This window comes from Penicillium malachiteum, assembly GCF_028827825.1.
Source record: "Penicillium malachiteum strain IBT 17515 chromosome Unknown utg000005l:1.0-9002435.0:326005.0-9005861.0, whole genome shotgun sequence".
NCBI classification, from domain to species: domain Eukaryota; kingdom Fungi; phylum Ascomycota; class Eurotiomycetes; order Eurotiales; family Aspergillaceae; genus Penicillium; species Penicillium malachiteum.
Window position 1 is genome coordinate 5,476,824 of NW_026643099.1, and position 27,525 is coordinate 5,504,348.

A 27,525-nucleotide genomic window follows, 5' to 3' on the forward strand; every position below is an offset into this window, starting at 1 on the left:
TTTGCCTCATTCATTATCACGCAAAGAATGAATGGCTTTTTTGTAAAGGAACGCTGTAATTGTGGGGAATCCAGTCAGGAAGCTGCTATGCGTGAAGTTTGCGAAGAAACTGGCTATCAAGCTCACCTTCACCCTGTCATGATGTATACCCGTGCTCCGCCAATCGATGAACAGGGCTATATGTCTGATATACCCCGCTCATACCCGGATGTTATAGAGCCATTTATGGTCACTATGTGACAGCTGGGAAAGGATGGAGCGGATGATGTTAAAATCATTTGGTGGTTTATTGCTGCACTGGATGAAGGTGTGGTTCCTGGATCTGCTGGTGGGGAGGAGCAATTTACACCTGAATTCTTTTCCCCGGCAGCAGGCTTTAGAGAAACTGAGTTTCCAGAATGATCGAGATGTTTTGCAAAAGGAAATTTCATTGGTAAACCCATAATTGGGTTATCAGGTAGCTATAAACAGACCCATGGAACCAATTCCCAAGAAAATGGATTTCTATAATATCTTCTTAAATACTTACATTTCAGACCTATCTCTATTGATGGAGGATGCGTAGATACAACAGTGATGTTTGCAAGAATAGGTCAAGGCAGCTGGATGGCGTCGATGATCATCTCATCCAGTGACTTACCAGTAGGAACCCATGGAAGCACGGGAATCTTGTCGTCCACCTGGACATCTAGCAAGACTGGCCCCTCTGAGTGAATAAACCACTCAAGTTTAGCTTCAATATCAGCCATAGCATCTAATCGCTGAGCTTTAAAGCCCATACCATCAGCCACCTTCACAAAGTCTGGGTTTCGTTGATGCACGCCGACATGTCGCTACCCAAAATAAAGATCCAGCCACTGGGCGATCATAGATTGCACATTATTAGTGATCACCAAAATCTTGATCGGAAGTCCGCGTTCCACGGCTGACGCCATCTCGTGCAGTGACATACTCAGGGATGCGTCCCCATCAATATCAATAACCATTGCGTCGGGTTCTGCAAGTTGGGCACCAACGGCGGCAGGAATACCAAATCCCATTGTCCCTGCTCCTCCAGAAGTGACCAGCGAACAATTTCCAGTCCATCGGAAGTACTGAGCTGTCCACATCTGATGGGATCCGGCACCAGTGGTAATAATCGTCCGCTTGTTTGTCATCTCGGTAAGTTCGCTCAGGAGCATGATCGCATATTTGGGAGATATATTTGTGCTTTGCGGAATGGTTGCCTGCATTGGGTATGTCTTTTTCCAATCAGAAATCTGGCCCATCCAGTTGGGCCTGCTCTCCACCTTCTGAAAATAAGGAAGCAGTTCAGTGAGCACCTCGGTAACATCCCCAAGGACAAAGTCATTGCATTTGATGGCCTTGTTGATATGAGGAGGGTGTATTTCAAAGTGAAGAATGCCTCCCCTTTGTTCTTTACCAGCCTTCCTCGCAGCAGGGGCAAAGCGAGTGGGGTCTCCAATAGCACGATCATCAAAGCGTGGGCCCAAAGTGAGAATCAAATCAGCAGTTTGGATTGCCTTATTAGCATAAACTGTGCCAATGCATTCCCAGCATCCGAAGTGACTTGGGATCCCGCTCATCAAAACATCCAAGGCCAAGAAGACTCGCGGTAACCGGCAGGCAGGCAGTTTCTGCCAGCTGTGCTAATACTCTGCGGCCCTCTGTACGCATAAGGAGGGCTTGGCCTGCATAGATGACGGGTTTCTGAGCTACGTTGATAAGCTCTGCGCATCTTTGGATGCTTGCTGATCGATTGGCTTTGAAGACATCAGATTGTAAAACAGGGCAATATACTACCGTGGGAATGGACTGAAACGGAGTCAATCTGATAGCATCCTCAAGAACTGCACTAGTCACATCTTTGGGTAATGCCACTAGAACGGGACCAGATTGTCCACTCATGGCAATTCGAAATGCATCGTTCATTTGGGCGGGAAGATCTCGGATGTCTCGAACCACCATATTCCATTTTGTGCATGGGGTCGTAAAACCAATTATATCTGCCTCTTGAAAGGCATCCGTACCCATGGCATATGTAGGTACCTCCCCGGTAAGAGAGACCAAGGGGGTGCCATCTTACAGTGCATCTTGTAAAGGCGTCACAAGGTTGGTCGCACCCGGTCCTGAGGTGACCAAAAGAACTCCCACCTTCTTGGAGATGCGGGCATATCCCTGCGCCATATGACTTGCCCTCTGCTCATGTCGGGGAAGAACAATTTCAAAATGGGAATTGTTGTGCAGTGCGTCAAAGACTGGCATAATTGCCCCACCGCTGATTCCAACTGCTCATTTTTTTTATCTAGTTATTTCCTGTGTCTTAAATACTAACTTCTGAGTAGGTTACAGCAGTGGACTTTGGATTAATTTACAAATAAACCTAACATGATGTCTTCGGAGCATCTCACACACAATTTGGCCCCCATGCATACCCGTTAGGGATGGACCGGGAGCATACTTCAGCTCATTGCCCCATTCAGCAGGATGATTCGAAGGACAAGGCGGGGCTTCATTCAAAGCAAATTCTGAAGAAGCAACCGGAGCTATTTGATGTTTCATTGTCAAGGCTGCTGACCGCTAGGACTCGGAGTGAGGTGGTTCTAAGGCTGATATCTGAGTAGATCTTGGTTTGAGTCTTTGAGTGCCTTCATGGTGGGATGAACATGCTCTTTAAATAACGCAGCTAGAGTTCAAAATGACCATGGACCTCGGGACCATCCATGCATATGGCTAGCAGAAGCTCATTTCATTACCAAATTATGCTTAGGGAACAAGATAGTTTGCACAATCCTATGCCAGGTGTGACGGTAAGCATTGGCAAAGTATAAACCTCCAGCACTGGAGGGCATAGGATCTGCAGAATGATAAAGCAAGATGCCTTAAATTACCCCGCGTGATGATAAGAACTCACTGGTAGAATTTGATGAAGACTGTCTGTGACATCTGGACGGAAATTTGCTTGGTTATAAACTGCATATGGAAATTGCATCACTCCACAGACGTACATTCACTTAGCCACCTAAGAGTGCATATCCAACGACTTGAAATCATATTATTAAATCATCATCGGATATTGCAGTTATCAAGACGTACTACCTCAGAGTACCTAGTAATTGTCGTCATTTTCGTCCGATAAACATGCGGAGATATTTCTTAATGCCCTAGATAGGTAGGAACCCAAGATAGTTGCACATACGCGACATGCCCTTCGCTAGCAGGTCCTCATAAGCGGCAAAGAAATAGATGCTCCCTCTGATGGCATGTAGAGAGGCCAAAAAGCTATGGAAAGAACAACCTTGGAAGGACCTAAAATCTGTGAACGGATCATAGATGAGTCTCTCGCAGATTCAGGCTATTTATGATTCTCTACCAGAAAGAACGGTTTATCCTGTACATATCTCATTTCATTTCATCCCTACTATATAAAATTGAGATAACCACCCATTTCTGTTTCAAACCAACCCATACAACTCTGCAAAAGCATCAACCGTCGAATCAAGCTGTCTAGTATACTCAATTCTCTCCGAAACCTCATTCGCAAGTTTCTCCCCAAAATACTCCGCAATCCAAGCTAAAATCACATCAATCCCTGCACTAACCCCCGCAGAGCTCCAAACCTTGTCATCAACCACCCACCTCGCCACCGGTACCCAAATCACAGCGTCCCGCACAGCTACAGTCTCTTTCCACGCACGCTTGTTCGTCGTTGCGCGTTTCCCATCAAGAACCCCAGCCCGAGCTGCGAGTCCGGAGCCGGTACATACTGTTACCAGGTACTTCAGGCTTGGGTATACAGTTTTTATGAACTCAATTACCTCGAGAACTGCGGCATCTGAACCTCGGGCACCTTGGCCTCCTGGTACAAGGAGGAGGTCGATGGGTGGGGCTGTTTTGTAGGTGCTTGTTGGGACGACACTTTGGGATATGGCGTTTGAGATTTCGGGGTGGTATGTAGAGATGGGGTCGAGGGTTGAGGAGAGGAGGGTTAGAGTCAGAGGGCGCAGTTTCGAGAGGGTGTTTAGACAGTCTAGAGGTCCGAAGACGTCTAGGGCTTGGAAGCCTGGGAAGAGGGCTACGCCGATGCGTAGAGGTTGGTCTGTGAGTTTTAGTAGATGTCTATGTGGGGCCATATAGTGTTTGATAGATTATATGGGGGTATACCTGTCATGGTAGAAGAAGAAGAGCTTGGAAAGCTTGAAGATATTTCAATGTACTTAATTTGCTAGTGCTACAAAACAAGAAGATCTTAGGACGAGTAGATGTATTATATATGACTGATTTGAACCAGAGGGCCCGGGGTCATGGTACTACAGTTGATTACAAACCTCCAGTACTTTCAATCTGGAGCCTTGCTTGCCTTACCACCTGGGCGGCATTACTATTGGTCTCCCGTCTGCATTGGGCGCCTAAGACGGATAAACGGTTGCATTTGGCTGTAAGATCTTATGCTTACTTAGATGAGTGAGAGAATTGACTGAAATGTACATAAATCAATGTTGCTTTCATTAAACTCAAGGTCATACAATTTAGTATCTACAGGACCGATCCCTTGATATCATGATCCGAGTCCTGACCATGTTAGCTGAGACCATGATCCGTGAGTACACATGTGCAGACAAGGCTAGACAAGACATGATAATAACGGTCCGATTCTCGGTCCCTATGAGTGTAGGAAACATTGAAATAAACATATAAGAAAACGGCGAAATCCATCACCATAGACATTTCCCTCCAAAGAGGAAAGGGAATACTCGCCATCAGAGCACAATTTCTGTATATCAAGGTCTGAAGGACTGACGAACTCTATAGACCTGTAATCCTGCCAAACAACATTTTCCCCCGAGCGCCAAGGTTAACAAATACACACTCCCTAGAACGCGACACGAAGATAGCGGATTATGGAAATCATTAAGCTTCCGTCACGAAACAACCCTCCAGTATGGAAAGGAAGGAGGAAAAAAAAGAAACATGAATAAAGACAAATGCAGGAATGTATCACAGTGGTATGGGTATGTGAACCGTATATCTCCTGGACGAGATGCCGTGGAGGTTTTCCGTACGGTCAGAAAAAATGGAGGGTGGATCGAAGACGAGGAAGACAAAGTCCACGTTCAAAGATCAACTTTGTAGCCATGGAATTGCCCTATGCAACGGATGCAAATTAGTACGCCTTGCGGTCTCCCAAGTTGCCGGGCTTCTCGTCGGTATCAATGTGCCAGACCACGTAGTTGGGCAAACCAACGACTTGGTAGCCGGCACGCTTGGCCATCTTAGCGAAGCCTTCGGTTTCGGCCTGGTTCTCGAATGCGTATGAGGGGAAGTTGATGCCTGGGGATCAAATCAGAGGAAATACTGTGAAATAAGAAGCATTTTGCGACATACCAGAACGGTGGACATCGGCCTTGACGAGGATGTTCACACCACCAATACCATCCAGCTCAACCTCCTCATCCTTGTCCTTGCGCCAGTCACCCATGCTGACGAGGTATGTGCGGCCAGTGTCGTACTCCTTGTAACCTTCAGCGAGGACGGTATCAGGGTCCAGGGTCTGTCGCAAACGGCGAGCCTTGTCGGAATCGATCCAAGAGTTGTAGTCAACTGGAAGAAGTCAGTAAAGGGAGAAGTGATTGGAAAAAATGTGGGGTTAACATACAGCGACCCTCGACATCACGACCATCCCGGTAACGATGGAACCAAATGTCTAAGTTCTAGTTAGCGGAAACTCGTAACATGATCAAAGATATCGACCAGGTTCACATACTAGGAACAAGAATATCCTTGTCGTGAGCCATGAAGTCCTCCAGAATGCGCTCGGGGCAGTCCACAATATCGACATCACGCCAGTAAACCCACGAGTGATCCGGCTTAAGAGCCGAGTAAAGCAAGTAGTTACGGGCACGACCAATGGCCTTGCGACGAGGTCCCTGGGCGGCAAAACCGTGACGCTCCTCCACGCTCATCTCAACATCGGAGCCGAAATCCTTGCGGACAACGGTCGCGCTGCGGAAACGAATTTTTTCATCGGCGTGGTTTTGGATGCGGTCGAGTTCGGAGGCAAGGTTAGCCAGGGTGTCATCCTTAGTGTCACCAACCAGGAAAGCCAGATCGATGAGCTCGTGAGGGTAGGTCAACTTGTAGAGGAGATCAAAGTATTTCTCGAGGTAGGGGGCAGCGTCGCGCAGAGGGGTAAGGATGAGCACGCGCTCACGGTTGGAGACAGCCTGAGTAGAGGAGACGATGGGATTCAGATCCACTTCAGCGATGGAGGTGTTGTTGACTTCGTAGGGTTCATGGTGGTTGAAAAGGACAGGGGTCTGGGCGTGAGCGTTCCACTCGACCATCTCATTGATGGACATTTCCATCGGCGACTTGGAGGAGCCATAGCAGTAGAAACTAGAATGAAGTCGTTAGTAACGGCGGCTCTGTTGATTCATATTCATCCAAGGGAGATTCTGCATACTTTTGCATCTCCGACGCGGACCTGCTGACGCCACGCCACAGCAGAATGACCAGACCAGTAACGGCCACGGAGACCAAAAATCGAGTCCGTGTCAGGAGAACAAGGACTGCCCTCCATGGTGGTAGGTTCGCCCTCGCGGACTTCCAATTAACTCCATCCTTAGGGAGCAACATGGTGTGTATGCAGATTGAGGTGAATAGGGAAATGTGTGAGAGATTCTGGACTTTCAGGAGCCGGAGCGGCGACGATCCCGGGGGTCTCGATCGCTGGGCAGGCCCGTCGAAAACCCCTTGCGGACCAAACGAGTGAGGCCTTCAAAGGACGCGCAGAAGGACAAGAGAGATTGAAGATTGGAGGCGGTTTTTTTCAACTTGGTGTGGACAGATAGGGAGGAAGGGAAAATGAAGACGGGATCGTCGGGGGAAGAAGCGGGAACGGGTAAAATCGACACTCCGCTTGATCTACAGGGAGAGAGTACAGTATTCATGAGAGATTATCTTTGTTTTTACATAGGAATTAGATCTTGATTGATTTATTTTGCATTGTTCATAATTTTATATGATTTTCTATATAGTTTTCATCTCTTGACAGGAACTTGGCACCAAATTTTAGTTAACGCGGAAAAGACCCTGCGTGTTATTTATAGCACGGATATCCTTACCTGAACAATTTACCCTAAGATTATAGAGTATCAAGTTCAAATTATACTACAATTCATGATAGTTCATAAGGTCTAGTTGAGTTGTTTAGAATACTTCAATCTGAACTTATCCCCTGGCGCAATTTTTTTTTTCATTTGGACCATTGCGTGTCCCTGACGTGCTGGGGTCTGGCCACGGGTGTGGCGTTAGGCGCCCCTTATTATCACGTCTCACAGCAAGGATTTTGATGCTCAGATTAACATGGACTGAATCAGAGAATTGACGAATATTCGGTTCTTTATGAATTAGACTATATTCCTATCCACTGGCAGGGTCCAGTCGAATAAACCTAAGACATGGGGATTTTCCCCACAATCTCGGTTATATAATTGGGTCTGGTAATGACATCTGCAATATTTGATTTTAGATGATAGATGAGCAACTACTAGTAGTAATCATCGATATTGGATGCATGAGTGGACATCTGGATGATCTGGCCTGTTCTCCCAATGGCTATTATGGGATATCAGGACATCAAATTTAAGTCTGATGACCTTTGTGACTATATGTATTGCTTGTACATGTAGCACTACTTGCTATTTCTTGTGCTGCTTGGTATTCTCGAGTTACACCTGGGCTTTGAATCATGATAAGGGTTTCAATCCATGACTCGAGGTATATGCAGGGGTGCACGGGTGACTTAAAGCCGAAATAAACAAAACAACATGATCTATCACAAACCTTGACCTCAGAAAATCAGCGCTACAGCGTTCAAGCCAGTCCGATGCAATTACCAGGATGTGTGGTTGCCTTCGAAGCCATTCAAATGTTGTAAACAGTGCTCAACCTTGGAAGTGGCAACTAGGCAGTGACACTACTGAATTTACCATTGATTCATGGCAAGAGAAGATATTCAAAGATTATGTTGTCCAATATATTTTTTGGCAATATCAACAAAGAAAATACTCATAAACAAATGAAATAAGATCAAATATCCATCCAGCGTATATACCCATATCAACAAAGCGCCAATGAAAATAGACATAAGAAAAAGAGAACCAAGAATCCACCCATTTTTAACAGATTGAAGAAGAAAGAAAAACAAAAACAAAGGTCCAACGAAAGATAAGAATCAAAAGATCAAAAAAGGCAAAAATCAAATCGAGCAATAGGGGACCTCGAACCTCCGGAAAAATTCAGCTATTGTTACAATGCAGACACGCTAAGGGCACAATGCAGCGATCAAAACAGAGCGGAATATTCAAAGTCAAAGTTATCATCGACCCCAGAGCAGAAGGGGAAGGGGCGATTCTGTCTGCAAGGGGCAAAATATGGAGATGAAAGAAACTCTGACGTGGAGAAAGCAAAGGGGAAGAATATCATCAAACATCAGGATCATGATTGGCTGCAGACTTAAGGCGACGGGATGAGAGATGTACGGCGCGATGTGGGAAAGTGGAAGGAAGGCTGCGAGGAGAGGAAAGCGGGAGAAGAGGGTCCAGTTGTAGGGGGTGTGGAACTGAGAAAGGATGAGCCAAATGATTGGGACGAGCTGAATGATTGCGATGTGGCGCTGTGCAGGGATTCGTGGTGCATGGATGCTTCAGGACCATTGCTATTGGTCCTGATCTCGTCACAGAAGACCTGGAGTCCTGGAAGACCCTTCTTTTGGCGCTTGTGCTCAGGGACTTCGACCAGAGGGCGAGGACTGGTAGCCTCAGGCTTGGGGGAGCGAAACATTTGTTCGTAGGATTTGAGTTGGAACTCCAGAGCACGATTGCGATCAGCCAGAAGATCATTCTCGGCCTTGGCAGCACGGAGCTGCTGCTGGGCTGATTGGTTTTGTTGCTGGAGGGAAGAGACTAGTTGTTGTAATTGCATGCAGCGGACTTGTGGCTGCAGCTTCTCCGAGAGCTGGGGGGGTCACCTGCTCCTGGCGGATCAAGTGGACAATGATAGCCAGCATGAAGTCAATGAGGTAGACAGCACCCTGGACGATATGCTCTTTGGACTGGGGGAGACTCTTAGATGGGTTCCAGCCAGCGCGCTCTAAGAAAAAGTCATGGATACGGCTATCCAATTCACGGTGCAACTGGCTGAGGTTCTTGCGACGATTGCCCTCGGCAATGCGGTGCTTCTCGCGCTGATCATCGGGATCAGGGGAGTCAGAGCTGCCCTTGCGCTTGCGTCCGCAGAGCTGCTGCAGAGGTTGCTTACGGTTAATGTTTGTTGGGGCAACCAGAGCCATAATCTCATTTTGAGAGAGATCGTTGGTCCACTCGGATGCAACAGTCTTTTGAGTAGTGAAGGACTCTTGCCAAGAGCTTTCAGCAGAGTTGGCTGGAGAGGGAGGTGTCACAATCTGATCACTGCCAGCCTGAGACCATGGCGACTTGAAGTGGAATGTGTCCTGAGGCCCCGGGGTGCTAGGAGGAAATGCCTCCTTAGCATGGAATGGATTGAGATTGAAAGGACCGCGAGGCAGTGGGTCCACACGGGGAAGAGGAGGCAGGCGGCGCTCATCGCCCAGGTCAGAGCTAGTCATACCAGAAGTAGCTGATTTCAGCGAGCTGGTGATCTTGATTAGACTTCGAATAGAATATAGATTCGCAATGTGTGGGAACTCACGGGAGCGAACAGCGGCGAGGAATTTCATCAATCATAGAACCCATCTCTTCATACATCATGGTGGATCGTGAATGATATTGCGTGGGTAAAATGATGTATGTGTTGTGATATGTGCACTGGTAGACGGTCGATGAAGTCGAGTCGAAGCCGTAAGAATCTATATACTGAACAAGCAAGATATTCACACAGGGTCGAAGAGTAAAGGGCGAGATGATATAAGACAATGGCAATGTTGTATATACACAAAGACAACGTGTAAGTCAACCAAGGGTAGCCAGATACGGAGTATAGACAAAGAAGGCGGAAGGGATCGAGATCCACACGAGGCGAAGACAATGAATGAGACAATTCAACATGCGAACCGGGGTTGGATGCATGGGTTTATATGTAGATGGCCATGCTGGAGAGGGGGGAGTACTTTTGAGTGGAGCGACTATATCTCACATTCAAACTCTGGGGATTCGTACGTCTCCGAGCCCAGGGAGGGGAACCATGATCAAGGCCGATCATCCCAAGCGCGGAAGACCGGGATGTCATACAGAAAGATACTGTACATAGTGCATGCGTAGACCCACGGTCACGACGGGGAAGCGAGCCTCGCCTCCCGGACTGTGGACCACCTAAACCCACTTCGGGAGAAGCGTCAGAGAACGATGGAGGAGATGTCGAGTATCTGTCACATCCTGCACAGAGGAGTATCATAGTCATAAATCATGAGATCAGCGAATCATCGAAGCACGATCCCGCCCCAAGAGAAAGGTTCATGATGAGGATCCCTGGCCCTTGATTTGTCACCGGTCTGGTGGTATCGTGATCGACACGGGGAAGTCTTTTAGGGGTAGTGCGGCGTTGCCCTTACATCAATAGTTATCAATTAATGGGATTATGTTGGAGTCATCGCCGTGCATTGTTCACTGGGGAACCAGATCAAACCAAGATCAAAAATCTTCCGGGGTCCATGTGGTGATGTTTGGACCAGTTATCAACTTTAGGTACTATTTAGATGAACTACGCTGGGTTGAAAAAAAAATTAACAGACGAACATAGGTACAGGTAAAAACTAACACATATGATGTATAGAAATGAATTAAAAGAAAAGATAAAACGGGAAAAAAGAAAAGAAAAAAATAGAAAATAGAAAATATAAAAAAAATACTAGTAGAAAGAGGCAACGTAGGAAATATCTTCCAGAATGGATCCCAACAGATTAACTTGCATATTCCAGATCAAATTTTGAAAATCTCCACTAAAGTGCTTCAATTTGGATAAATCATGAAACACCTACTGTAGCATAGTTGCAGGGAACATGCTTCATGTAATCCGTAGGTACAGTGTACTCCGAGAGATTGGCTTTCGATCTCCTGCGTTGATATTCAGGAGAACTATGGCCTTGTCAGGAACAAGGGGTAATTCAAATCTATGATCGTCTGCAAAACTTGAACCTACCAATCTCTTATTAATCTATGAAATAGAATCACCCTAAAACCAAATAAAATCAAGCAAGGATTACAGATAGAAACTTCATGGTGTGACATGCGAGGAGGCTTGAACTTGAATATGAAAAAAAATTCAAATGCTGTTACTTACCCAGGTAGTACCTACTAATTAGTGTAAGATAATTAGAACAAATGAGATCTACAGATCAGATGGTGTCATACAATCTAAAGCGTTTCCTAACGCTAACAATGGATCAGATACCTAGGGCAAACGAATCATGATCCATGGGGAAAGGTGAGAGGATCATCACTCGAGGAAAACCGCTGACTTGGGTCTTAGGCTGACCCAGCGACCAGGATAAAGGTCCTGTCAGTCATCCAACCAGATGAAAAGATTTGATTTGGAATGAACAAAACCATAACACACAGACAAATTGGCGTCGTTAGTCCCTGGGCAAGTCATAGCGCAAAAAACAATAGCCTTGGAACCCTAACAATTCAAGTTGCACGTTCCTCTACTGAAATCGCCCCACGCTTCAATAATAAATTTTCCTAAATCTAGGAAAATAAATGACTTTTTTTTAAGAGTTATTACTTCTTTTGCCTTTTATCCTCATTATCCCGTGCTGCTGAGTTCGCTAAATTGTGAAAGTGGGTCGACTAACAGGGTCCGGCTTACTAGTATATCAGAGCTGTCATATTTCTCCCGCTTGAGGTCCAGGCGTCCATGATTGAGGGGGCGCAGTCCCCACGTTCTGGAAATCAGTCTCCGAAGTCCCCTGAGATTTATCATGACTCGAAGATTTGAATAGTCTAATTATTAAAGGGTGATTAAAAAGATATAGGTGAGACAATGGCAATATAATTTTGGTTTTAGTAATATCATGATCCGCGGTATACTATGTATGAATGGGTGACTCCGCTTTTCCCTTTTTTTATCCCTACACAAAGTACTAGTACGCAACGCAACTTATTTCCAGACCCAATTTTTGAAACTTGCATACGGAATCTTCTTGAAGTCCCGCGGCTGCGTCTAGCATAAGTGTGCAGTGGTGCAGGTGGGCACGCAGCGGCTGCAGATGGAGCACTTGAGGGCAGTGAATCATAGGCACGAACCATCTCAAGATCAGACAAAGTCTACTCCAATTCCGAAAGTCCCCCGGACCCATTGGTCCCAAGGATCTTCGGACATTTGCCTCTCCCTGATTACCCTTTTCAGTGACGTGCAGGGAGATTCGCCCAGTCTATGCAGTCCGGATCAATCGACAAGCCAACCGGTTGGTCGGTTTTGAGTTCATAATCAGAGATCAGAGCTACAAACCTGTTCCCAGGTTTTGAGATCTCCTCATTTTTTCTGATCTCAGGGACAAACTGATAGATGGATGGTTCGTACTTGAGGTTTAAACATCCCGGTCTTTTACGATCTGTGTGGTGGAGATGAACTTGATTTTGCATCTCTTCATTACACAGCATGAAACGGGGTTATCCGCTGCGGCTCCAGGTGCAGGGCCCAGACTGATCCGTGGTTTCGCCTGTCTTTTCTTGACTTACAGACCAATAGTCTTCGTAGTTTGGTCCTCCTAAAGCCAAGTTATTTCCAATAATTATCCAGTAATTGCCTCAGCTAAGCCCCGCTCGAGACCTGTCAAGTTTCAACCGTCACCGGTGACATAGCGGGGCAAAGGATAAGTGTACGAAATAGGTATTATTATTCTTCGATTTTAATTTGGATTTACAGAATCATCTTTACCATTGTTTTTTTGCATTCAAAGATTTTCTTCTCTCGGTTATGACTTTACTCATCTTGATCTCCACCCCACAAGATGGAGATCTGCCAAGCGTCCAAAAGTACGGAGTACGCAGTACGGGTTCATGCACCTCACTTCAACCGCTGCAAGAGCTTTTGGATCTGGTAGATACTTTCTACTACAAGCTACTGTACCAGAGCCCACATATACGACATTTCCCGGTTCATCAATTACGTGGTCTACGATCGATTTCTTCAGTTCAAGATCGGATCTATACATTGATTATCCTTCCGGGATTTGCTTCACACTGCAACTGCGGATACGGGAGTACACTGTGGATGCTGTTCGCCCCGCTGATCCAGATCCATCTGCTGCCCAGTTCAGTGGAAACCACGTACGGTTCACTCGTGCTAGTCCACATTGTTCAATGTGGACGCACGGGTCATAGAAAGGGATACATTTTATTCTCCATTTGATCATGACAAAACATGAAATAGACCAATAGTGATGCTATTGTATCTGAGCATCGACAAAACCTTGGAACACTCTCTCAAATCATTCCCAACATGGAATAGAACCATACACACAATAATTTCACTTCGTACATATTATCGATATTATCGATGAGGCAATTGCAGCAAGGGCAATGGGTCAGATTCAAAACGTCATCGCCTGTGCGGATCATTAAACCCTATGCCATTTGCCATTTCCGGGGTTTCTAAGATCATGCCAAAGTACGGAGTGCAGTGCATCGCATCGCATCATGTATTTTTCGTACATTGTAGATTGCTTAGAAAAAAGGAAATTACAATATCTTCCAGGATGTTGCTGCTATACTGCAGTCTCTCCGAGACATTAAAAAAAAGCCTCCAAAGAGGATCCTCAAAAATAGCCCATTTATTCCCCGAGTAGCCCCATTTAGCCACCGGAACCCTGCAAGGATCATAGGTAGCATACAGATCTAGTAGTACTTAGGCACATTATCATCTATTCTGGGAATCTCTCATCTCTTCCGGAAGTCAAATTTGCCGCATCTGATACGTACATTATTCTCTCTTCCCCGAGATACTTTCAAAGCCCGTGGAGTTCCCCTTCGATCGTAAATTTCTTGGTGAAACTTTGGGTTCCTACATGTACATGCTGCAAGCTGCGATCGATGTACGAGCGCTCGAGGCATCAAGAAATCCCCATTACCTGGATCACAAATTGGATCCAATGCAAGGCGGGACGTAAATTTTATGGGTCGAATTGCATCTTCATTCAGGTACCCTTGAACTCCTTATTCTAAGATGACAAAAGGATCTGAACGCGCAGCCACCGGCAGAAAAGTCCACGATCTAAATTTTTCCTTGCCACGTCCTTTTCCTCACGTATCTTCTACCACGAGAGGACAACTCATCGTCCTTTTATCCGATCCACATGGTGGTTTTTTTCTCGTAACTCGTACTTGTGAGGAGTACCAACACTTGAAGCAGGTTCTAAGCTACTGCGAGAACCTTAGAAAGAGACTTTTGACCAACTCATTGATCTCCATATATTGGATCTGATGGAGTATTCTGATTTTCATATCCATAATATGGCCTATCTAGATGTCCCAATTTGGATTCCTGCGTTATGCACCTTGGCATCGCCCGATTACCCCGATTCACTTTCCAAGTACGATGTTCTATTGTCTAAAAACTAAACAGCTTACACATTTGAGCTTATCCATCTCATCAATAGACTCTCAATTCGGTCTTGTTCGGGATCTGAAAGATATTGACCTTGAGAATTAAGTCCATCAAAGTTTAAACAACCAAGAAACCCAAAGAAAAAGGTGGCTGGAGGTAAATCCTCTCTTCCAAGGGACCCATTAAACCCACCAGAAAGGAAACATCAGAAGCACTAAATCCGGCACAGACAACCAAGCAATCAGAGACTTTTGTTCTCACGAACAGATCCTAAATGGCCACAACAACCTGGATTCATCGCGACTAGGAAACCCAATTTTTCTCCCGCTCAAAGAACGACCTGTCAATACTCTCTCTGGTTCCTACATGAAACCTTCCGGACATGCAGCCACGGTCTATGAATCATGGCTCTGATGAGAATTGCCTCGATCCAGTATCCAGTTTAAGTGGGGAGAAATCAGTTCCTTCTGCACTGCTCATGCACACTACGTATAACAGCGGGCAAGATCCCGCGATCCACACAAACAATGATTTTGTTCTCTTTATTTATCCGATATGTGCATATTATTGTTCCTGCTTTTCAATATCAAAAATGATATTTCTATCATTCCAAGGTTTTCGTGATCGAATATGATCTCATTGAGATTTTCATGATCCATTACCAGCCACCAGAATCACTTTAGTGGTCGATCAGCGATCATCGATCATTCTGGCCAACTAACCGAACCCAATCAAGTCAAGTAATATGGAGACAAGAATCCTTCGATCCATTCTGTTACCAGGTGCATTGACTTGAATAACTGAATTAAGAATCTTCGGTACGAGAATTCGACCTCGACCTCAATTCCCAATTCCTGGTTCCCTCATTAAGAGTCCACCAGCCTCCCGCTTAGCTCGATAAAATCCCCATCTAAGCCTCGAATCGGATAACGAACGGCTGATCTATGGTGGATTCGATACATCCACATCATTTGCTGCATGACACCGAAACTGACCTGAGACGCACATGGAAGACCTGTTGAGGGGTCGAAACGAGCGGAGAATACCTTTTTTGAAATTTTTTTTTTCTTCTTTACGATTGATTCTACTTCAATGACGATTACTCGTATCAACCCTTCAACTTCTCCTCTTTAGTATCTAATCGGAGTTCCTCATGCATTCTTCCCCGTATAATTCCACTCCCAACCCCCAAAATTCACGATCGCGATCGATTCGTCTAATATCTCTGTGGTCGGGAGAATCTTCCAGAGTTTTAAGCCCCGCTTTACCATTGAGATGGTTACCTAGTTTAGTTACATGTAGCTAAAATAGTTAAGTTCAACAAGTTTGCCGTTCTCATATACTTTTTTCCCTTGCCAGTGGTTCTTACCAGCCATGCAGATAAGTGCAGTATATCACACCTAGCTTGACAACACATCCTTAACTCCACTTCGTATGGGTTGGCTTCGAATTTAGAGGTCCAAATAAGTACGGAGTACTCCGAGTTTGTACTAAACTAGCTTGTAAAAAGGCAATCCTGGTTCGCTTACCAGTATGCATCATGATCAGGATTCGTAGAAACGGCTCGTCTAATGTGAGGTGTGGGATTTTTTTTCTTTTTCTTTTTTTGAGGCCGTTTCTAGGCTTTGCTTTTGTTCGGAGCTTTTTTCTTATCTGAAACAACTTAGTACGGTTTTCTTATTCTTGGGTTGTGGCGGTCTGATTAGTATCATGATCTTACTGGAGGCTGATTGTGAGGGATTGTGGCTTTTTTGTTCATTTTTCGGCTTATGTGGAATACGTATCAATTGTACTTTGGATTTTGGACTTCGTGAATGCGTTGGCTAAATTTGAATTTTTTTTTCTGATGCCCAGGATCTGTAGGATCTAGACTTGTGTCGGTGTCTGGTTCAAGATATCAGATTTTGTGAAGGATTTGAGAGATGCTCAGTGTAGTCACCGCCATTCTAACCCGCTTACTAGATATTGGGGAGCTGAGTGGTGCAATGGCATAGGTCTATGTCGCTCAGGCAGTTTGTCCAAGTTATTGTGCCAATGACTTGAATTTTCCAGAGTTGTCGGATAATCAGTCATCCTCATAGAGCCTATTTAGGATCTGTTAGCTGTAAAATAGTTGTAAACTTGGACATCTGCTACGACAATGTTTCTTGGGAGTGTAGAAACCGAATTTGGTCATCATAACTCAGAGGCATACTAGTAGACAGTTCTCCAGGTAGCAAGGTCTCAAGAGCTCTCACTGGTAACGTCGATGATCTCAGTATCAAACTTAAGATTCACTGTATCCCTTCCCCAGTATATTATCCCCTGGCGGCTTGCGAGGTAATATTGACACAGACCTATCAAATGGGTCATCATACTCAAAGGTTCAGCCTGTGATATGAAATCTCAAGTAGTTTCAATGTCCTTCCTGCCAGTCGGAAACATGCAGTTGAAAGTACTCTATGAACATGCGACAAAAGTGATTGATACAATCGGAACTCGAGTACTATTTCTGGAGTGATCTGCTGCCACTATGTCCAGGTGTATGGCGCAACATACGCCGAGATAAACAGTATTCGATCACCAACTCCCTGATTTCTTGAAATATGTTGTCATATCGATTGGTAAGAACAATTGATGTAGAATTGTTGCGCCCCATTCAAATGTTGATGGTAGGAAGATTTGACTATTTGAGGCTTCCGAGTCGCTTCAAACAGTGGTACTGTTCCTGGGATTGTAGCCATATTCAGTCCGTTGGCCATACCCGTGGACCCAATGGTTCACCAGCCTCCAGGACTGGATCTTTTGTATTCCTCTTCATCTCATATGTATATTCATTCTTGCAATCCAATGCTTGCCAGTCCAGCTGCGGTCATTCAGAATTTGAGTCAGTTCCAGTTTGTTCAAGGATTTATCCTCGAGTGTATGTAGCAGGCTTGCCGGTACACCTGGGCAGTGTCAGCTTGTGGACTTCTTCAAAAATGTTGTTCCTCCGGCATAGTTTGAATTGTTCTCCAGGGCTTCAAGTTCGACCATTACCTTGGTATTGGGATTCCTCCAATAGGTATATATTTCTTGAAGAAGTCTCCTTGAAAAATTGTCTGCTGAGTAAATTCGAATCCCTTCGCACATTGGAGATTCTTCCACTGATATATAGAAATAATGCAGGTGGTCTTAACCTGTCTATATATCTTGGGACCAACCGTGACGCGATAAAAGAAAACAATGGATTTCTGTCGTGAGTGTTCCTGGAGAGCTTCAGTTCTTCTTCTGAAAATCGTAGCACTGGTAATATTAGGGCCAGATGGTAGTCACTGTAGGAGTTGTCTCTCAACTTGCCGGATTCCTCGTAGATATGTTCTTTTCATGAACGCTAGAATGATTTCCTTTATCCTAATTTGATGTTGCAGCGAGACGCGATGTGGAAACACGGCGATAACAAGTACGTCTCCGTGGCGCAATTGGCTAGCGCGTCTGACTGTTAATCAGGAGGTTGGAAGTTCGAGCCTTCCCGGGGACGTTTCTTTTTGTTTTTTCCCCCTCCGATCTATTATCATTTAGCCATCAGGTTTATTCAGCGAGCTGCCCATATAGCAGGTTCATCAGACCTTGATCTGTTGTGGAGATCAGACGGTTCGGTAGCCACATACTGGTCTCTTCGCACAACGAGTAGTATCCTGGCCGTCACCAACTTCTTCCCACGCTTATACTCACACAATAGCAGTCCCCTAGCAGGCTATGAGTCCCTTTCTTCTTTCCTTGCTAGTAAGAAGTTAAAACCTCCAAATATTTGCCAAATTTGACTCTTGGTCCTTCGAGCATCAGGACATGATCTCTGAACCTGCTCCTGAGGTCAGTCAGTAACTGGCGATAATATGCCAGACACCAGATTGCAACCCAAGACCAGACTACAAATCCCCCGACCGCAACGACTGTTATACTCACCGAGCTAAAGAGACCACCGGAGACGAGGAATGAGTATGACGATTGGGTGAGAACAGTGCAGTCTATGCTAGAGAAGGTTAAACTATTAGACCTCCTAGACACCAAGACTGTACGCCCGAAACTTCGGCGCTCATAAAAGATGTCATTGCGACACCAGCAACTTTGAAGGACAAGGGCATGGAGCAGACTATTCAGCCCACGGCATATGCTGTGCCAGTGCCGCAGCAGGCGACGACGTATGGCGCTATGGGCGCAAATTGTGCCGCTCAGCAACTGTTGCATCATAAGACTGTCGATTTTGTCGTCCACTGGGTGTGATAAGGTGCCAAGCTCCAGCCTTAGTCTAATAGCACGCCACTTGTCTCAGTTTATGATCTGCCATTGTCGTAAGTCGCGAGAACCTATCGTGGATATCAGACCAGTGGTAGTCACATGCTGTTTGCCTCCGGACGCGTAGCGCGACGTATCTCTCACCTCACTGTCGCCATTATTCCTCTCTTCATATCCTCTCGCTACAAATTCGTCCCATAGCACTATACATTGACGCATCCAGGCGTGGACGGGGCCTAGTGGGAATGCCTGACGTGGCTCAACCACACAAGATCTTCTGATTCGCATGTATGATATTTACGAATTTATCGAGAATATGGCATGTCCAGAGCCTTATATTTTATCATTGATATCGGTACCTGTCAAGAGATAGCGAGTGAGCGAGCCCAGTGATGAATACATTGTGATTGAGACGCCCGAAACCACAACCATCCCAGCCCCATCAATACCGGCGATCAAGCCCACAGGAGCGATATTGATACACTGTATGGCTTGAGAATCACCCTTACCCACGATCGTGATTGCATATCTTATGCGCAAGCTATGCATACCCTCTACCTGTCTCCGGTCCTAGTGAAGAGGCTCACCTACTTAGAAGTCCTAGACAACCACATGGGATAAGGACTCTGTTTTCAGTAGATCAACCGTAATAGAAGGAGGTGCTAGCGAGAGGGACCCATAGCCGTGGTAGAAGTGGTACCAGGAAAGGAAGAGGTAGTGAGAACTATAAATCCGCCTGGATCACTGGCATCCTCCAATACACCTCCATAGCAACTAACCCCCAAAGTTCACTGCTTTTGAAATCGATTGCCGTCGGTCTAGTCTCATCCGTCATCTGTACACCCGGATTATACCTAGGTACCCCTTGATACTGTACACCCAGTGTCTAAGGTACCCAATTGTTGTCATAGCTATGACCCTTCTATCGCCATAAAATCGGTAGCAAAGTCCGTTGAAGTGGTAAGTGCCCTGATGGTGGTAGCACTGGTGGGCTTGGATATAGACTTCGTTGTAGTAAAATTCAGATATTGACTTTGGCTCTGGCTCTGGTATGGTGTCTGGGGCTGGGACTGGGACTGGTGTCTGGCATTTCGTTCTGGCGTTCGACTCTGACGGTTAGCACTAATGCCTAGGACGGGACACTTGGACTCGTGTCTGGAGCTGGTAGCTGTTTCTATAATCGTACCTCAATATGTTCAAGAAATTAGCAAAATCATTTGTGCGTGCCACGGAACGGGTGATGGTAGTGGTAGCCCTCTAGGTAGGTGATAGAGTTCCCTTACCTTATCCGTGACTATGAGATATCGCCTGGCTCCAATAGCAAAAGACAAGGGCTGTAGTGCGTGCTAGAGAGAGTAGGCTGGCTCATGATATGCCAGTGCTGTATGGCGGAGCAGCTGGGGTGGACGTTCATATAGTGATATGCGCATAGATGTCAGGGCAGGAAGAAGCTATGAGTGTGGTAGAACTACACCCACTGGTGTTCATATGGATCGCCAGGGCTGATGGACGGATGATGATGGAAGGTGTGCTACTGTGTGGCAGCGTGCAGTGAGGGAGAAAGTGATATACAGAGGATGAGATCAGGTAGTTCAAAGCCTAGGGTATGATCTATTATCAAGGGAGATTGGGATGTGTTTGGTCGTGCTGGGCTGTCTTGGGCTATGATGCTTAGTGTTAAACCGTGTTGACCCGATGGTACATACTGGTCGTCTAAGGCCCCGGACGTAGCTATCACCTCCCACCTACTACAACTTCTTCTTTTCCTTTTCTAGCAAACTCTATCTCCCACCACCTACTGGTGTCTACCTGATGCTGGGTATTATCTGCTATCTCCCAATTATTCTCACTTATTAGTCCTCCTTGAATGATCAATTGACGAGCTAAGCCATGTTAATTCACCATCCAATAAGACTAGGCCACAAAGCACCAAGTTTTGACATTGATTTGACACAAGGACAGACATGGTTTAGAGAAGACAGCAGGGATAATGTAATAATAAAGCTCAACAGACTCCTCGGTGTAATTTTTGTGTCTGGATAGCTGCATGCCTGAAAAGAACTTGAACTCAAACGCAACTTTGCCACAACTTTCAAAGTTGTTTGACAGCTAACTGTATTTTGTAAAAAGACGCGTAGATCCAATGGTCCTACAAGGATCTCATGGGGGTCAAAATGGATGTACGGGCAACTGTCTGTCACAATCCCCACTCGGGGCGATAGCAGAGTAACATTATTGGCTATCCAGGCGACAGGGGCATGACACCCGGAGACCCAAAATTGATACATCACATAAATCTCTCTCTTTTTTCGGACAAAGAAACCACATTTGCCGACAAACACGCTATGGTTCGGTGGGTGATGACTCCGTGCTCTGATCACCTATCACAGTAACGCTAAGGGGCGCCTAATGCTTTTTAAAGTTCAAGCTATACTTCTTCTTCCTTGACTTGCATATGGATTGCTAGGGTATCAATCAAGTGTACAGGTTGTCAAAGAACCAATGCTGTGATGACTTTCAAACTTTCACTCGCTTTGAGATCAGCAAGCGCCATAGTCTCCCTAGTGGAGTATAGTCTTGGTGATAATGCATATAATCCTTGTGTTAGCTCATTGAAATTGTCCACGAGTCCCAACATTGTGGCGCTTTTTGAAAAGACTTCTTCTTTGACTCAAAAATGACATTCCTGCAGTTTACCGAATACAGCTGCAGGTTGGGAGTGGTGGCGGTAATGCGTTGGCCACTAGGGGTAGGCAAATGACCCGAGTGAGATGTTAGTTGGGAGAAGGCCTGACCGAGATAATATTGAGGTTTGTTGCGGGATTTTTCAGGTAAATTTTTACCTTGGAAGACCGACCCCTGCAAGTCGTTTTTTCTTGAGCTTCCGTCTCCCTACTTGGCTGGTATAAAAGCGTAAATTTCCCTCAACATAACAACAGCCTTGTTCCAATTTTCTTCTCTTTGAGCTACCTCTTCATCCTCTCTATCTCTGCACCACCTGAACTCACTGTTGTAGAGGACTCTGAGATGTCGTCATCCTTGAACTTCACAACGCGCCAGTTAGACGTAAAGCTCAATCTCCACGGCTTCCAAATCAATCTTGACGACCTCCAGAAGTCAATCAAAAGCGCACTCGAGATTATGTCATCGTCAGACAGCCTGGCTCTTCACTTGAACGAGCCTCTAGAAGCGCAAACTAGCCTCGAAATACTCAAAGTTGATTTATTTGAGGGTCGTGATCCGCGAGTGGAGGAGTCCAGTGGCACTGGCAGCAGAAGTCCTCCAAGCATGGTCACCTGGATGCAGCTCATCCAGGAAGTCCCTGCTGACGCTTTCACAAGAGATTCATCGTCCAATGTTCTATACAGTTGTCTTTATAAAGGGAAGATTGTTAAGGTCCTCGAAAAGGAAAAACAGAAAATAAAAACCCTTCAACAGGTTTTCATCAGAGAACTGCGTGCACCTCCGTCTCCGCAAGACATCCGCAAAGAGGAAGAAGTAACAACAAACCTGCTATCAAGCGTAAATAATACGACTCAAATCCTCCAGGGTAAGTGGTCACTCTATGCTCTCCAGCCCTGAAGTTAGCCTGATTGAAGAAATACAAGACACTAAACTGTATCGCATTTCCTAAAAATCACCAGAGCGCTGGAAGAATTGAAATATCAGCTTGGAGGCCGCATCCCACTTTATCAAAATGAGCATCTTGGCGGAGATACGACTGGATTCAATAGCAATGGATCTCCACGAAGTTCCGGTTCCAATTCAATAATAAACGACTCCAGAGGGGAGTTTCCCTTTGAATCAACCCGGGCACGACGCAGAAGGCCTCGGCAAATTGAGGTGCATGTGTCGGATGAGAGAAACTCCATCCCTAGCCCACGCAGAAGGCTCCCGTCAATTGAGGTTTCGACTGAGGAAAACTGCATCCCTCGATCCGCTGAAGAGTTAGCGAGGGGTGATATGATTCTTGCTGCAGCCCGAGATGCGGGAACACTGTGGCCAGCCGTGGCCAATGAGTACGCGGAAATTTTTCGCGTGAGGCGCAGTCCCAATTCTTTGAGTCGATTCCTCAACATATACAGGGCATCTTTGCGGCATGAGCATCAGCCACAAGTTCAAGTTACTAGTAGGTCTGAGATCCGGGTGTCTACCAACAGAAATTCCATCCCACTGAGACCTAGAGAGAAGAGAGAGGGTGGACCATTTGTTGAATCTGCATTACGCGTAGGTAATGATTGGGATACTGTGTGCGACGATTACTCAGTAGAGTTTGGGGTCTGGCGCTACAAGTGGGTTCTTGGGCTTCTTCGCAACAGATATCTCAGAGCAATAGCCAGTTCAGAGTGGGATGGGACCAGTTTTGGGAGTTCCCAGGTGATTCCTGATGTCCCTTCAGCTAACGTTCTCATTGGTGTTTCGAGAGAAGTTGCAAATTCCGAAGAAGAGACGCATTGGGTTGAGATGCAAGAAGATGAAGAGGAGGAAGCTGATAATTGGGTTGATGTCCAAGAAGAGGATACTCCTATGGCAGATATTTCAATTCGCCACTCAGTCTAATTTTCGTCGTTTGTTAATCTGCATGGCCACTCATTTCTTTTGTTTTTCATTTCTTTTTCTTTTTAATTCACTTATTTTTGAATGGATTTTGATACAGCACTCCAAAGTCTCCAACTTCCCCTGGCTTAACTCTAGCCGAGAATAAATCAGACCTAAAGAGATTATTGGACTGAAAAGTATTATCTGTACGGAACTTGAAGTTTTGCAATCTCATACTCTAGCTACTACCACAATTTTTACAGCCTTGGAGATATACCCAGGTAAATGGCAATCATGGGTCATGAAAATCATGCCATATTGTCTCCCTAGTAGAGTCCAACACCGGCCGCTCAATTGATCTACATACGCTAACCTTGGAAGGCAGTGGGGTCCAGAAAGAGTTTGTCAGTCAACTTGAAGCCGACTTCGCTATCGAATACATTTGCTACATGATATTTCTAGCAGGCCACGGGTGTTTGAAATTTACAACATTTTGAAAACGTTCCGAAGTTCCAAGGTTTTTACAACAACATCATGATTCATGGATATCTATTAAGTAGGTCTACAGCCCTGGTGCAAATTAAGACTCGGAGTTTATGATTCAAAGTTTCCACTGGCATCAATTTCATTGGTCACCTGGGCACTGGGAGAATCGTGTCGTAGCATACGTTTAGCTCCCAGGTGTCTGAAGGCTCATTAAACATTGATCTTCAGCTTTAGCATTAAGCTCAATCAATCATATTGACTGGGTCTCCTCTCTTTACTCTATGTAGTCTGAACAGGTATCCTACGATCTGAAAAAAATACACAAGTTGCACATGTGCTATTTGAATTCACTCCTAGCCGTCCCCTGACCATCGTCCCGTTGGGGGTTCAGAGCGTACTGCCGGACAGCACGAATACATACCATTTTTTTCCAATGTGATTTAGCACACCCGGCCCCATCCGCGATACCATCCATGGATTGGGGCGGGTCCGCGGGCGCCGAGTTTTTTTTTGGGGTGATCCTCTCCTGAAAGGGTAAATTCCGAGTCGGCAATCAGCACTGCTATGCCTGATAGAGTGAACTAATTCTAGAGGACTTACGACCTCTAGTTGGCTACCTAGGTAGCTAGTGGAAGAAGATGTTTTTCTTTTCCCCAAAAAAGAGCTGCTCTCCTTCCGACCACATACGTTCTTTTCAACTAGATCACTCAACTAGAATTTCAATGTTGTGTTATTTAAGTGATTTGCTATACTCCGTGGTTTAATATATCTAATATAATTTTGGAATTTAGAATTTCATATCCTCCTTTATATCCACTATAATTTTAACCAGTCAATCAGGGCTAAGGCTAGGCCCTGACCGCCTTACATGAAGTTACATCCCTAGTTCATCTGTAAATTACCATTTATGGACTTTCATCTCATAGGTACTATCTAAACTTGGCCCCCCTTGCCTGCCAAACTACCTACCTGCCACCGCTGTGGACACCGCTATGGACGGCCCCGGGGGCCTAAACTAAATCCACATGGCCTACACTACCAGAAGGGCTAATTTCACGTACCCAGAGACAGCAATTATCGAATTGAATCGATTTACACGTGAAGATATATGCCCTCATCAAAGCTCGGACGAAAGTCTTGAAAAAGGGGGTAGTTAAGACTATTTCGCTCTGCTACAACTATGGAGGTATAGCGGACTTCAAGTTAGTTTCAATTATGGGTTGGTCTAAACTACTAGGTCGTGGACGTATATATGGTATTTGATTTGCATCTAAGCTTTTTCTGCCGAGCCGGAGGCGGATAATATATATTCCAGAGGAGAAATTTTTGAGCCCCTATAACATTCAAACATTTGAATGTTCAAATGAATGTTTGAATGTACTCCAGGGCTGCGAGTTAAACCTAAATTGGTGGAGCCATTAATAAAACCAGAAACTTCACATGAATATTGAACCTGTTATTTTCACTACAAATTACCCAATTAGGGTGGACGAATATAAGTAATGTACAAGCGAATGCACACAAGGTTGGTATAGGTACGCTAAGATAGTAGTAATTCTGACCTACTGCCCACTGGCAGGTGATTTATCCAGTATTGATACATGCCACTGGGCACATGTGCAGTGGATGGATGGATGGCATATCATATTCACTGCCGAGGCCGCGTCATCGCAGCTAGAAGCTGGAACTTGAAGGAGCTTACCTAGGCCTTTATCCCGGCGCTGCCGGCCCTGCCGCTTAGCTTAACTAAAAACTCGAGTAAATCAACACTGGAACCGGTCCCACTTGACAAATTTCTCAATGAGAGCCCTGAAGGCTGCATTGAGTTAGAACTTGAAGTGGGCTCGTGCCTTCCTGTCCTCCCCAGATGTCCCTTCAAATGTTACATAATTTACTATATGATGAGCTGCCCAGGTGGGTGAGCTCGAAGCACTTCATTGCATGTGTAATTCGATGACTGGTACAAGCCTCCAGGGCTCTCGACTCGGAACTACCACATGTGCATGTATGAGACACTCTTCAAGATCATCTCCAGTATGGCTTCCCGATTGACTCCTGAATGAATCCCGATCTTATCAATTACTGGAGCCGGGCCAAAAAATGATCTAGCCGGTGAGGTGGACCAAGGTCGTCGGTTCCTTGATTGAGCCTTAGGCCTTGGCCCCAAGTTTAGCGGAGCCATGGCCCCGGGGCTGGTCTAAAATGGTATATCCACTACAGAGGGTCCGGAGTCCACTGATCAGTGGCAAAAAACCCCAGAAGAAGGCTTCTCTAGCTGCTAGTAGTCGCTACATAGCTCCCCAAAGAATTTAGGCCATGCAATTTGTGAGTGTGAGACACTTCCATCCAATTACCTTGGCACGGCGTGGAGCAGCAATGAATTTACTCCACGAGCTGAACCTGCTAGTGCAGAACTAGGATTTGGTTGAATTAGTGCCAGTGGTGATCAGGCTACAAACCCACAATCAGACACTTCATTCTAGTAACACACCTAGAGACAGTAGAAGAGACTGAAATCCAGGTCTATTGACTCTGTCAGGCCACGCGTTCAAGACTCTCTAAGGTTGTGCTAGATAAGACCAAAGGTTGAAATATGCTCTGGATAGACACCTGGGCGGGTATAAATAGTAGCCCATGGGTCCCCGTTCACAGCACTTAGACTCATACTCTTCTTCCAAACTTTCAAGACTCACTTCAAGTGTATCAAACTACTTTCACCATGCGCTCTTTCGCCATTCTCCCCGTTCTCTCCCTTCTTGTCTCCTCGGCCACCGCTGCCAACTGGGGACTCGATTTCTATTCATCAAAGAGCTGCATCGATGCTCATGGACTCATGTCTTATGGCGACAGCGTTTCCGATGGTTGCCAGAATATCGAGTCCGAAAAGTTGATCCACGCCGTTCAAGGTGACGGTCTTGGAACCACATGGCATGCGAAGATCTACTCCGGAGCCGATTGCACCGGCAGTGAGCACACTCTCACTGGCAGCAAGTGTAATGACTGCCAGAACCTCTTCGGTGATGGAACAACCGACACAATCCTGTCTTGGAACGTCAGTTTGATCCCAATGTTTGAGATACCAGTACTTCTTTACTAAATACTTCATATAGATTGTCAAGGTCTAAATTGACTCTTTGAAGAACGACTACGCTGTGGGTGATCATTTAAGGATATTATGGGAGATTGAGGGACTCGGAGGATTCAGTAAAGTGTTACTTGAGCTTTGGTCTCGGCATTATATGTTCTTTGTTCTATATTCTACTATACAAGAACCGCAACTTTCAATAATATGGAATCCCTCCAATATTTGAAGGTTCCAAGGTTGATATGACGATTTATTTTCTAGTCCCTTATAAGTCATAAACACCGTCAATACTACCAATATTTCAAGTAAGGGGGTCTTTCTACACCAAAAATGACAGAAATCTTTTTCTTGCTATGGTCCACTTCAAAACTAAATGATCAATAATCAGTTCTCAAGAGAAGTAAAGCATCAAGTTCGTCCAAGTACCTAGGTATTGCTCTAACTCACTTAGGTATCACTATGTACCTGTACTAGATACTAGGTGGGGCGTTAGCATCTGCCATTTGCCTGACAGTTGTCATGCTGGTCATGCTGGCCAATATTTTAGAATTTTCCTCGCTGACCTTAGAGTCTCA

At 45.5% G+C, this 27,525-nt stretch overlaps 9 protein-coding genes across 9 annotated transcripts; 4 read left to right on the top strand and 5 right to left on the bottom strand.

The window, feature by feature from the left end:
• Positions 1-141: 141 nt before the first annotated feature.
• N7483_012060 (putative NUDIX domain) lies at positions 142-402 on the top strand (the record flags this gene model as incomplete). The annotated part of the gene is given in 2 exon segments (XM_057095487.1): positions 142-228; positions 244-402. 2 exon segments carry the CDS (start codon positions 142-144, stop codon positions 400-402), a joined length of 246 nt encoding a protein of 81 aa, XP_056941458.1.
• A 191-nt stretch (positions 403-593) lies between these two features.
• N7483_012061 (Thiamine pyrophosphate enzyme C-terminal TPP-binding) lies at positions 594-2,034 on the bottom strand (the record flags this gene model as incomplete). Its single annotated transcript, XM_057095488.1, has 3 exons — positions 594-833; positions 894-1,537; positions 1,593-2,034. The coding sequence occupies 3 exons, from the start codon at positions 2,032-2,034 to the stop codon at positions 594-596; spliced, it is 1,326 nt and encodes a 441-aa protein (XP_056941459.1).
• A 48-nt stretch (positions 2,035-2,082) lies between these two features.
• N7483_012062 (Thiamine pyrophosphate enzyme C-terminal TPP-binding) lies at positions 2,083-2,562 on the bottom strand (the record flags this gene model as incomplete). Its single annotated transcript, XM_057095489.1, has 2 exons — positions 2,083-2,288; positions 2,376-2,562. The coding sequence occupies 2 exons, from the start codon at positions 2,560-2,562 to the stop codon at positions 2,083-2,085; spliced, it is 393 nt and encodes a 130-aa protein (XP_056941460.1).
• Positions 2,563-3,455: 893 nt separating this feature from the next.
• On the bottom strand, positions 3,456-4,133 carry N7483_012063 (DJ-1/PfpI family protein; the record flags this gene model as incomplete). The annotated part of the gene is made up of 1 exon (XM_057095490.1): positions 3,456-4,133. One exon carries the CDS (start codon positions 4,131-4,133, stop codon positions 3,456-3,458), a length of 678 nt encoding a protein of 225 aa, XP_056941461.1.
• Positions 4,134-5,164: 1,031 nt separating this feature from the next.
• Positions 5,165-6,636, bottom strand: N7483_012064 (ANP1/MMN9/VAN1 family protein; the record flags this gene model as incomplete). The annotated part of the gene is made up of 5 exons (XM_057095491.1): positions 5,165-5,331; positions 5,386-5,601; positions 5,657-5,704; positions 5,765-6,396; positions 6,464-6,636. The coding sequence occupies 5 exons, from the start codon at positions 6,634-6,636 to the stop codon at positions 5,165-5,167; spliced, it is 1,236 nt and encodes a 411-aa protein (XP_056941462.1).
• A 1,881-nt stretch (positions 6,637-8,517) lies between these two features.
• On the bottom strand, positions 8,518-9,791 carry N7483_012065 (putative HLH DNA binding domain protein; the record flags this gene model as incomplete). The annotated part of the gene is made up of 3 exons (XM_057095492.1): positions 8,518-8,952; positions 9,032-9,674; positions 9,733-9,791. The coding sequence occupies 3 exons, from the start codon at positions 9,789-9,791 to the stop codon at positions 8,518-8,520; spliced, it is 1,137 nt and encodes a 378-aa protein (XP_056941463.1).
• Positions 9,792-18,393: 8,602 nt separating this feature from the next.
• On the top strand, positions 18,394-18,828 carry N7483_012066 (uncharacterized protein; the record flags this gene model as incomplete). The annotated part of the gene is made up of 3 exons (XM_057095493.1): positions 18,394-18,417; positions 18,473-18,543; positions 18,609-18,828. The coding sequence occupies 3 exons, from the start codon at positions 18,394-18,396 to the stop codon at positions 18,826-18,828; spliced, it is 315 nt and encodes a 104-aa protein (XP_056941464.1).
• A 3,039-nt stretch (positions 18,829-21,867) lies between these two features.
• On the top strand, positions 21,868-23,400 carry N7483_012067 (uncharacterized protein; the record flags this gene model as incomplete). The annotated part of the gene is made up of 2 exons (XM_057095494.1): positions 21,868-22,390; positions 22,628-23,400. 2 exons carry the CDS (start codon positions 21,868-21,870, stop codon positions 23,398-23,400), a joined length of 1,296 nt encoding a protein of 431 aa, XP_056941465.1.
• Positions 23,401-26,584: 3,184 nt separating this feature from the next.
• Positions 26,585-26,962, top strand: N7483_012068 (uncharacterized protein; the record flags this gene model as incomplete). Its single annotated transcript, XM_057095495.1, has 1 exon — positions 26,585-26,962. The coding sequence occupies one exon, from the start codon at positions 26,585-26,587 to the stop codon at positions 26,960-26,962; it is 378 nt and encodes a 125-aa protein (XP_056941466.1).
• Between the last annotated feature and the right edge of the window lie 563 nt (positions 26,963-27,525).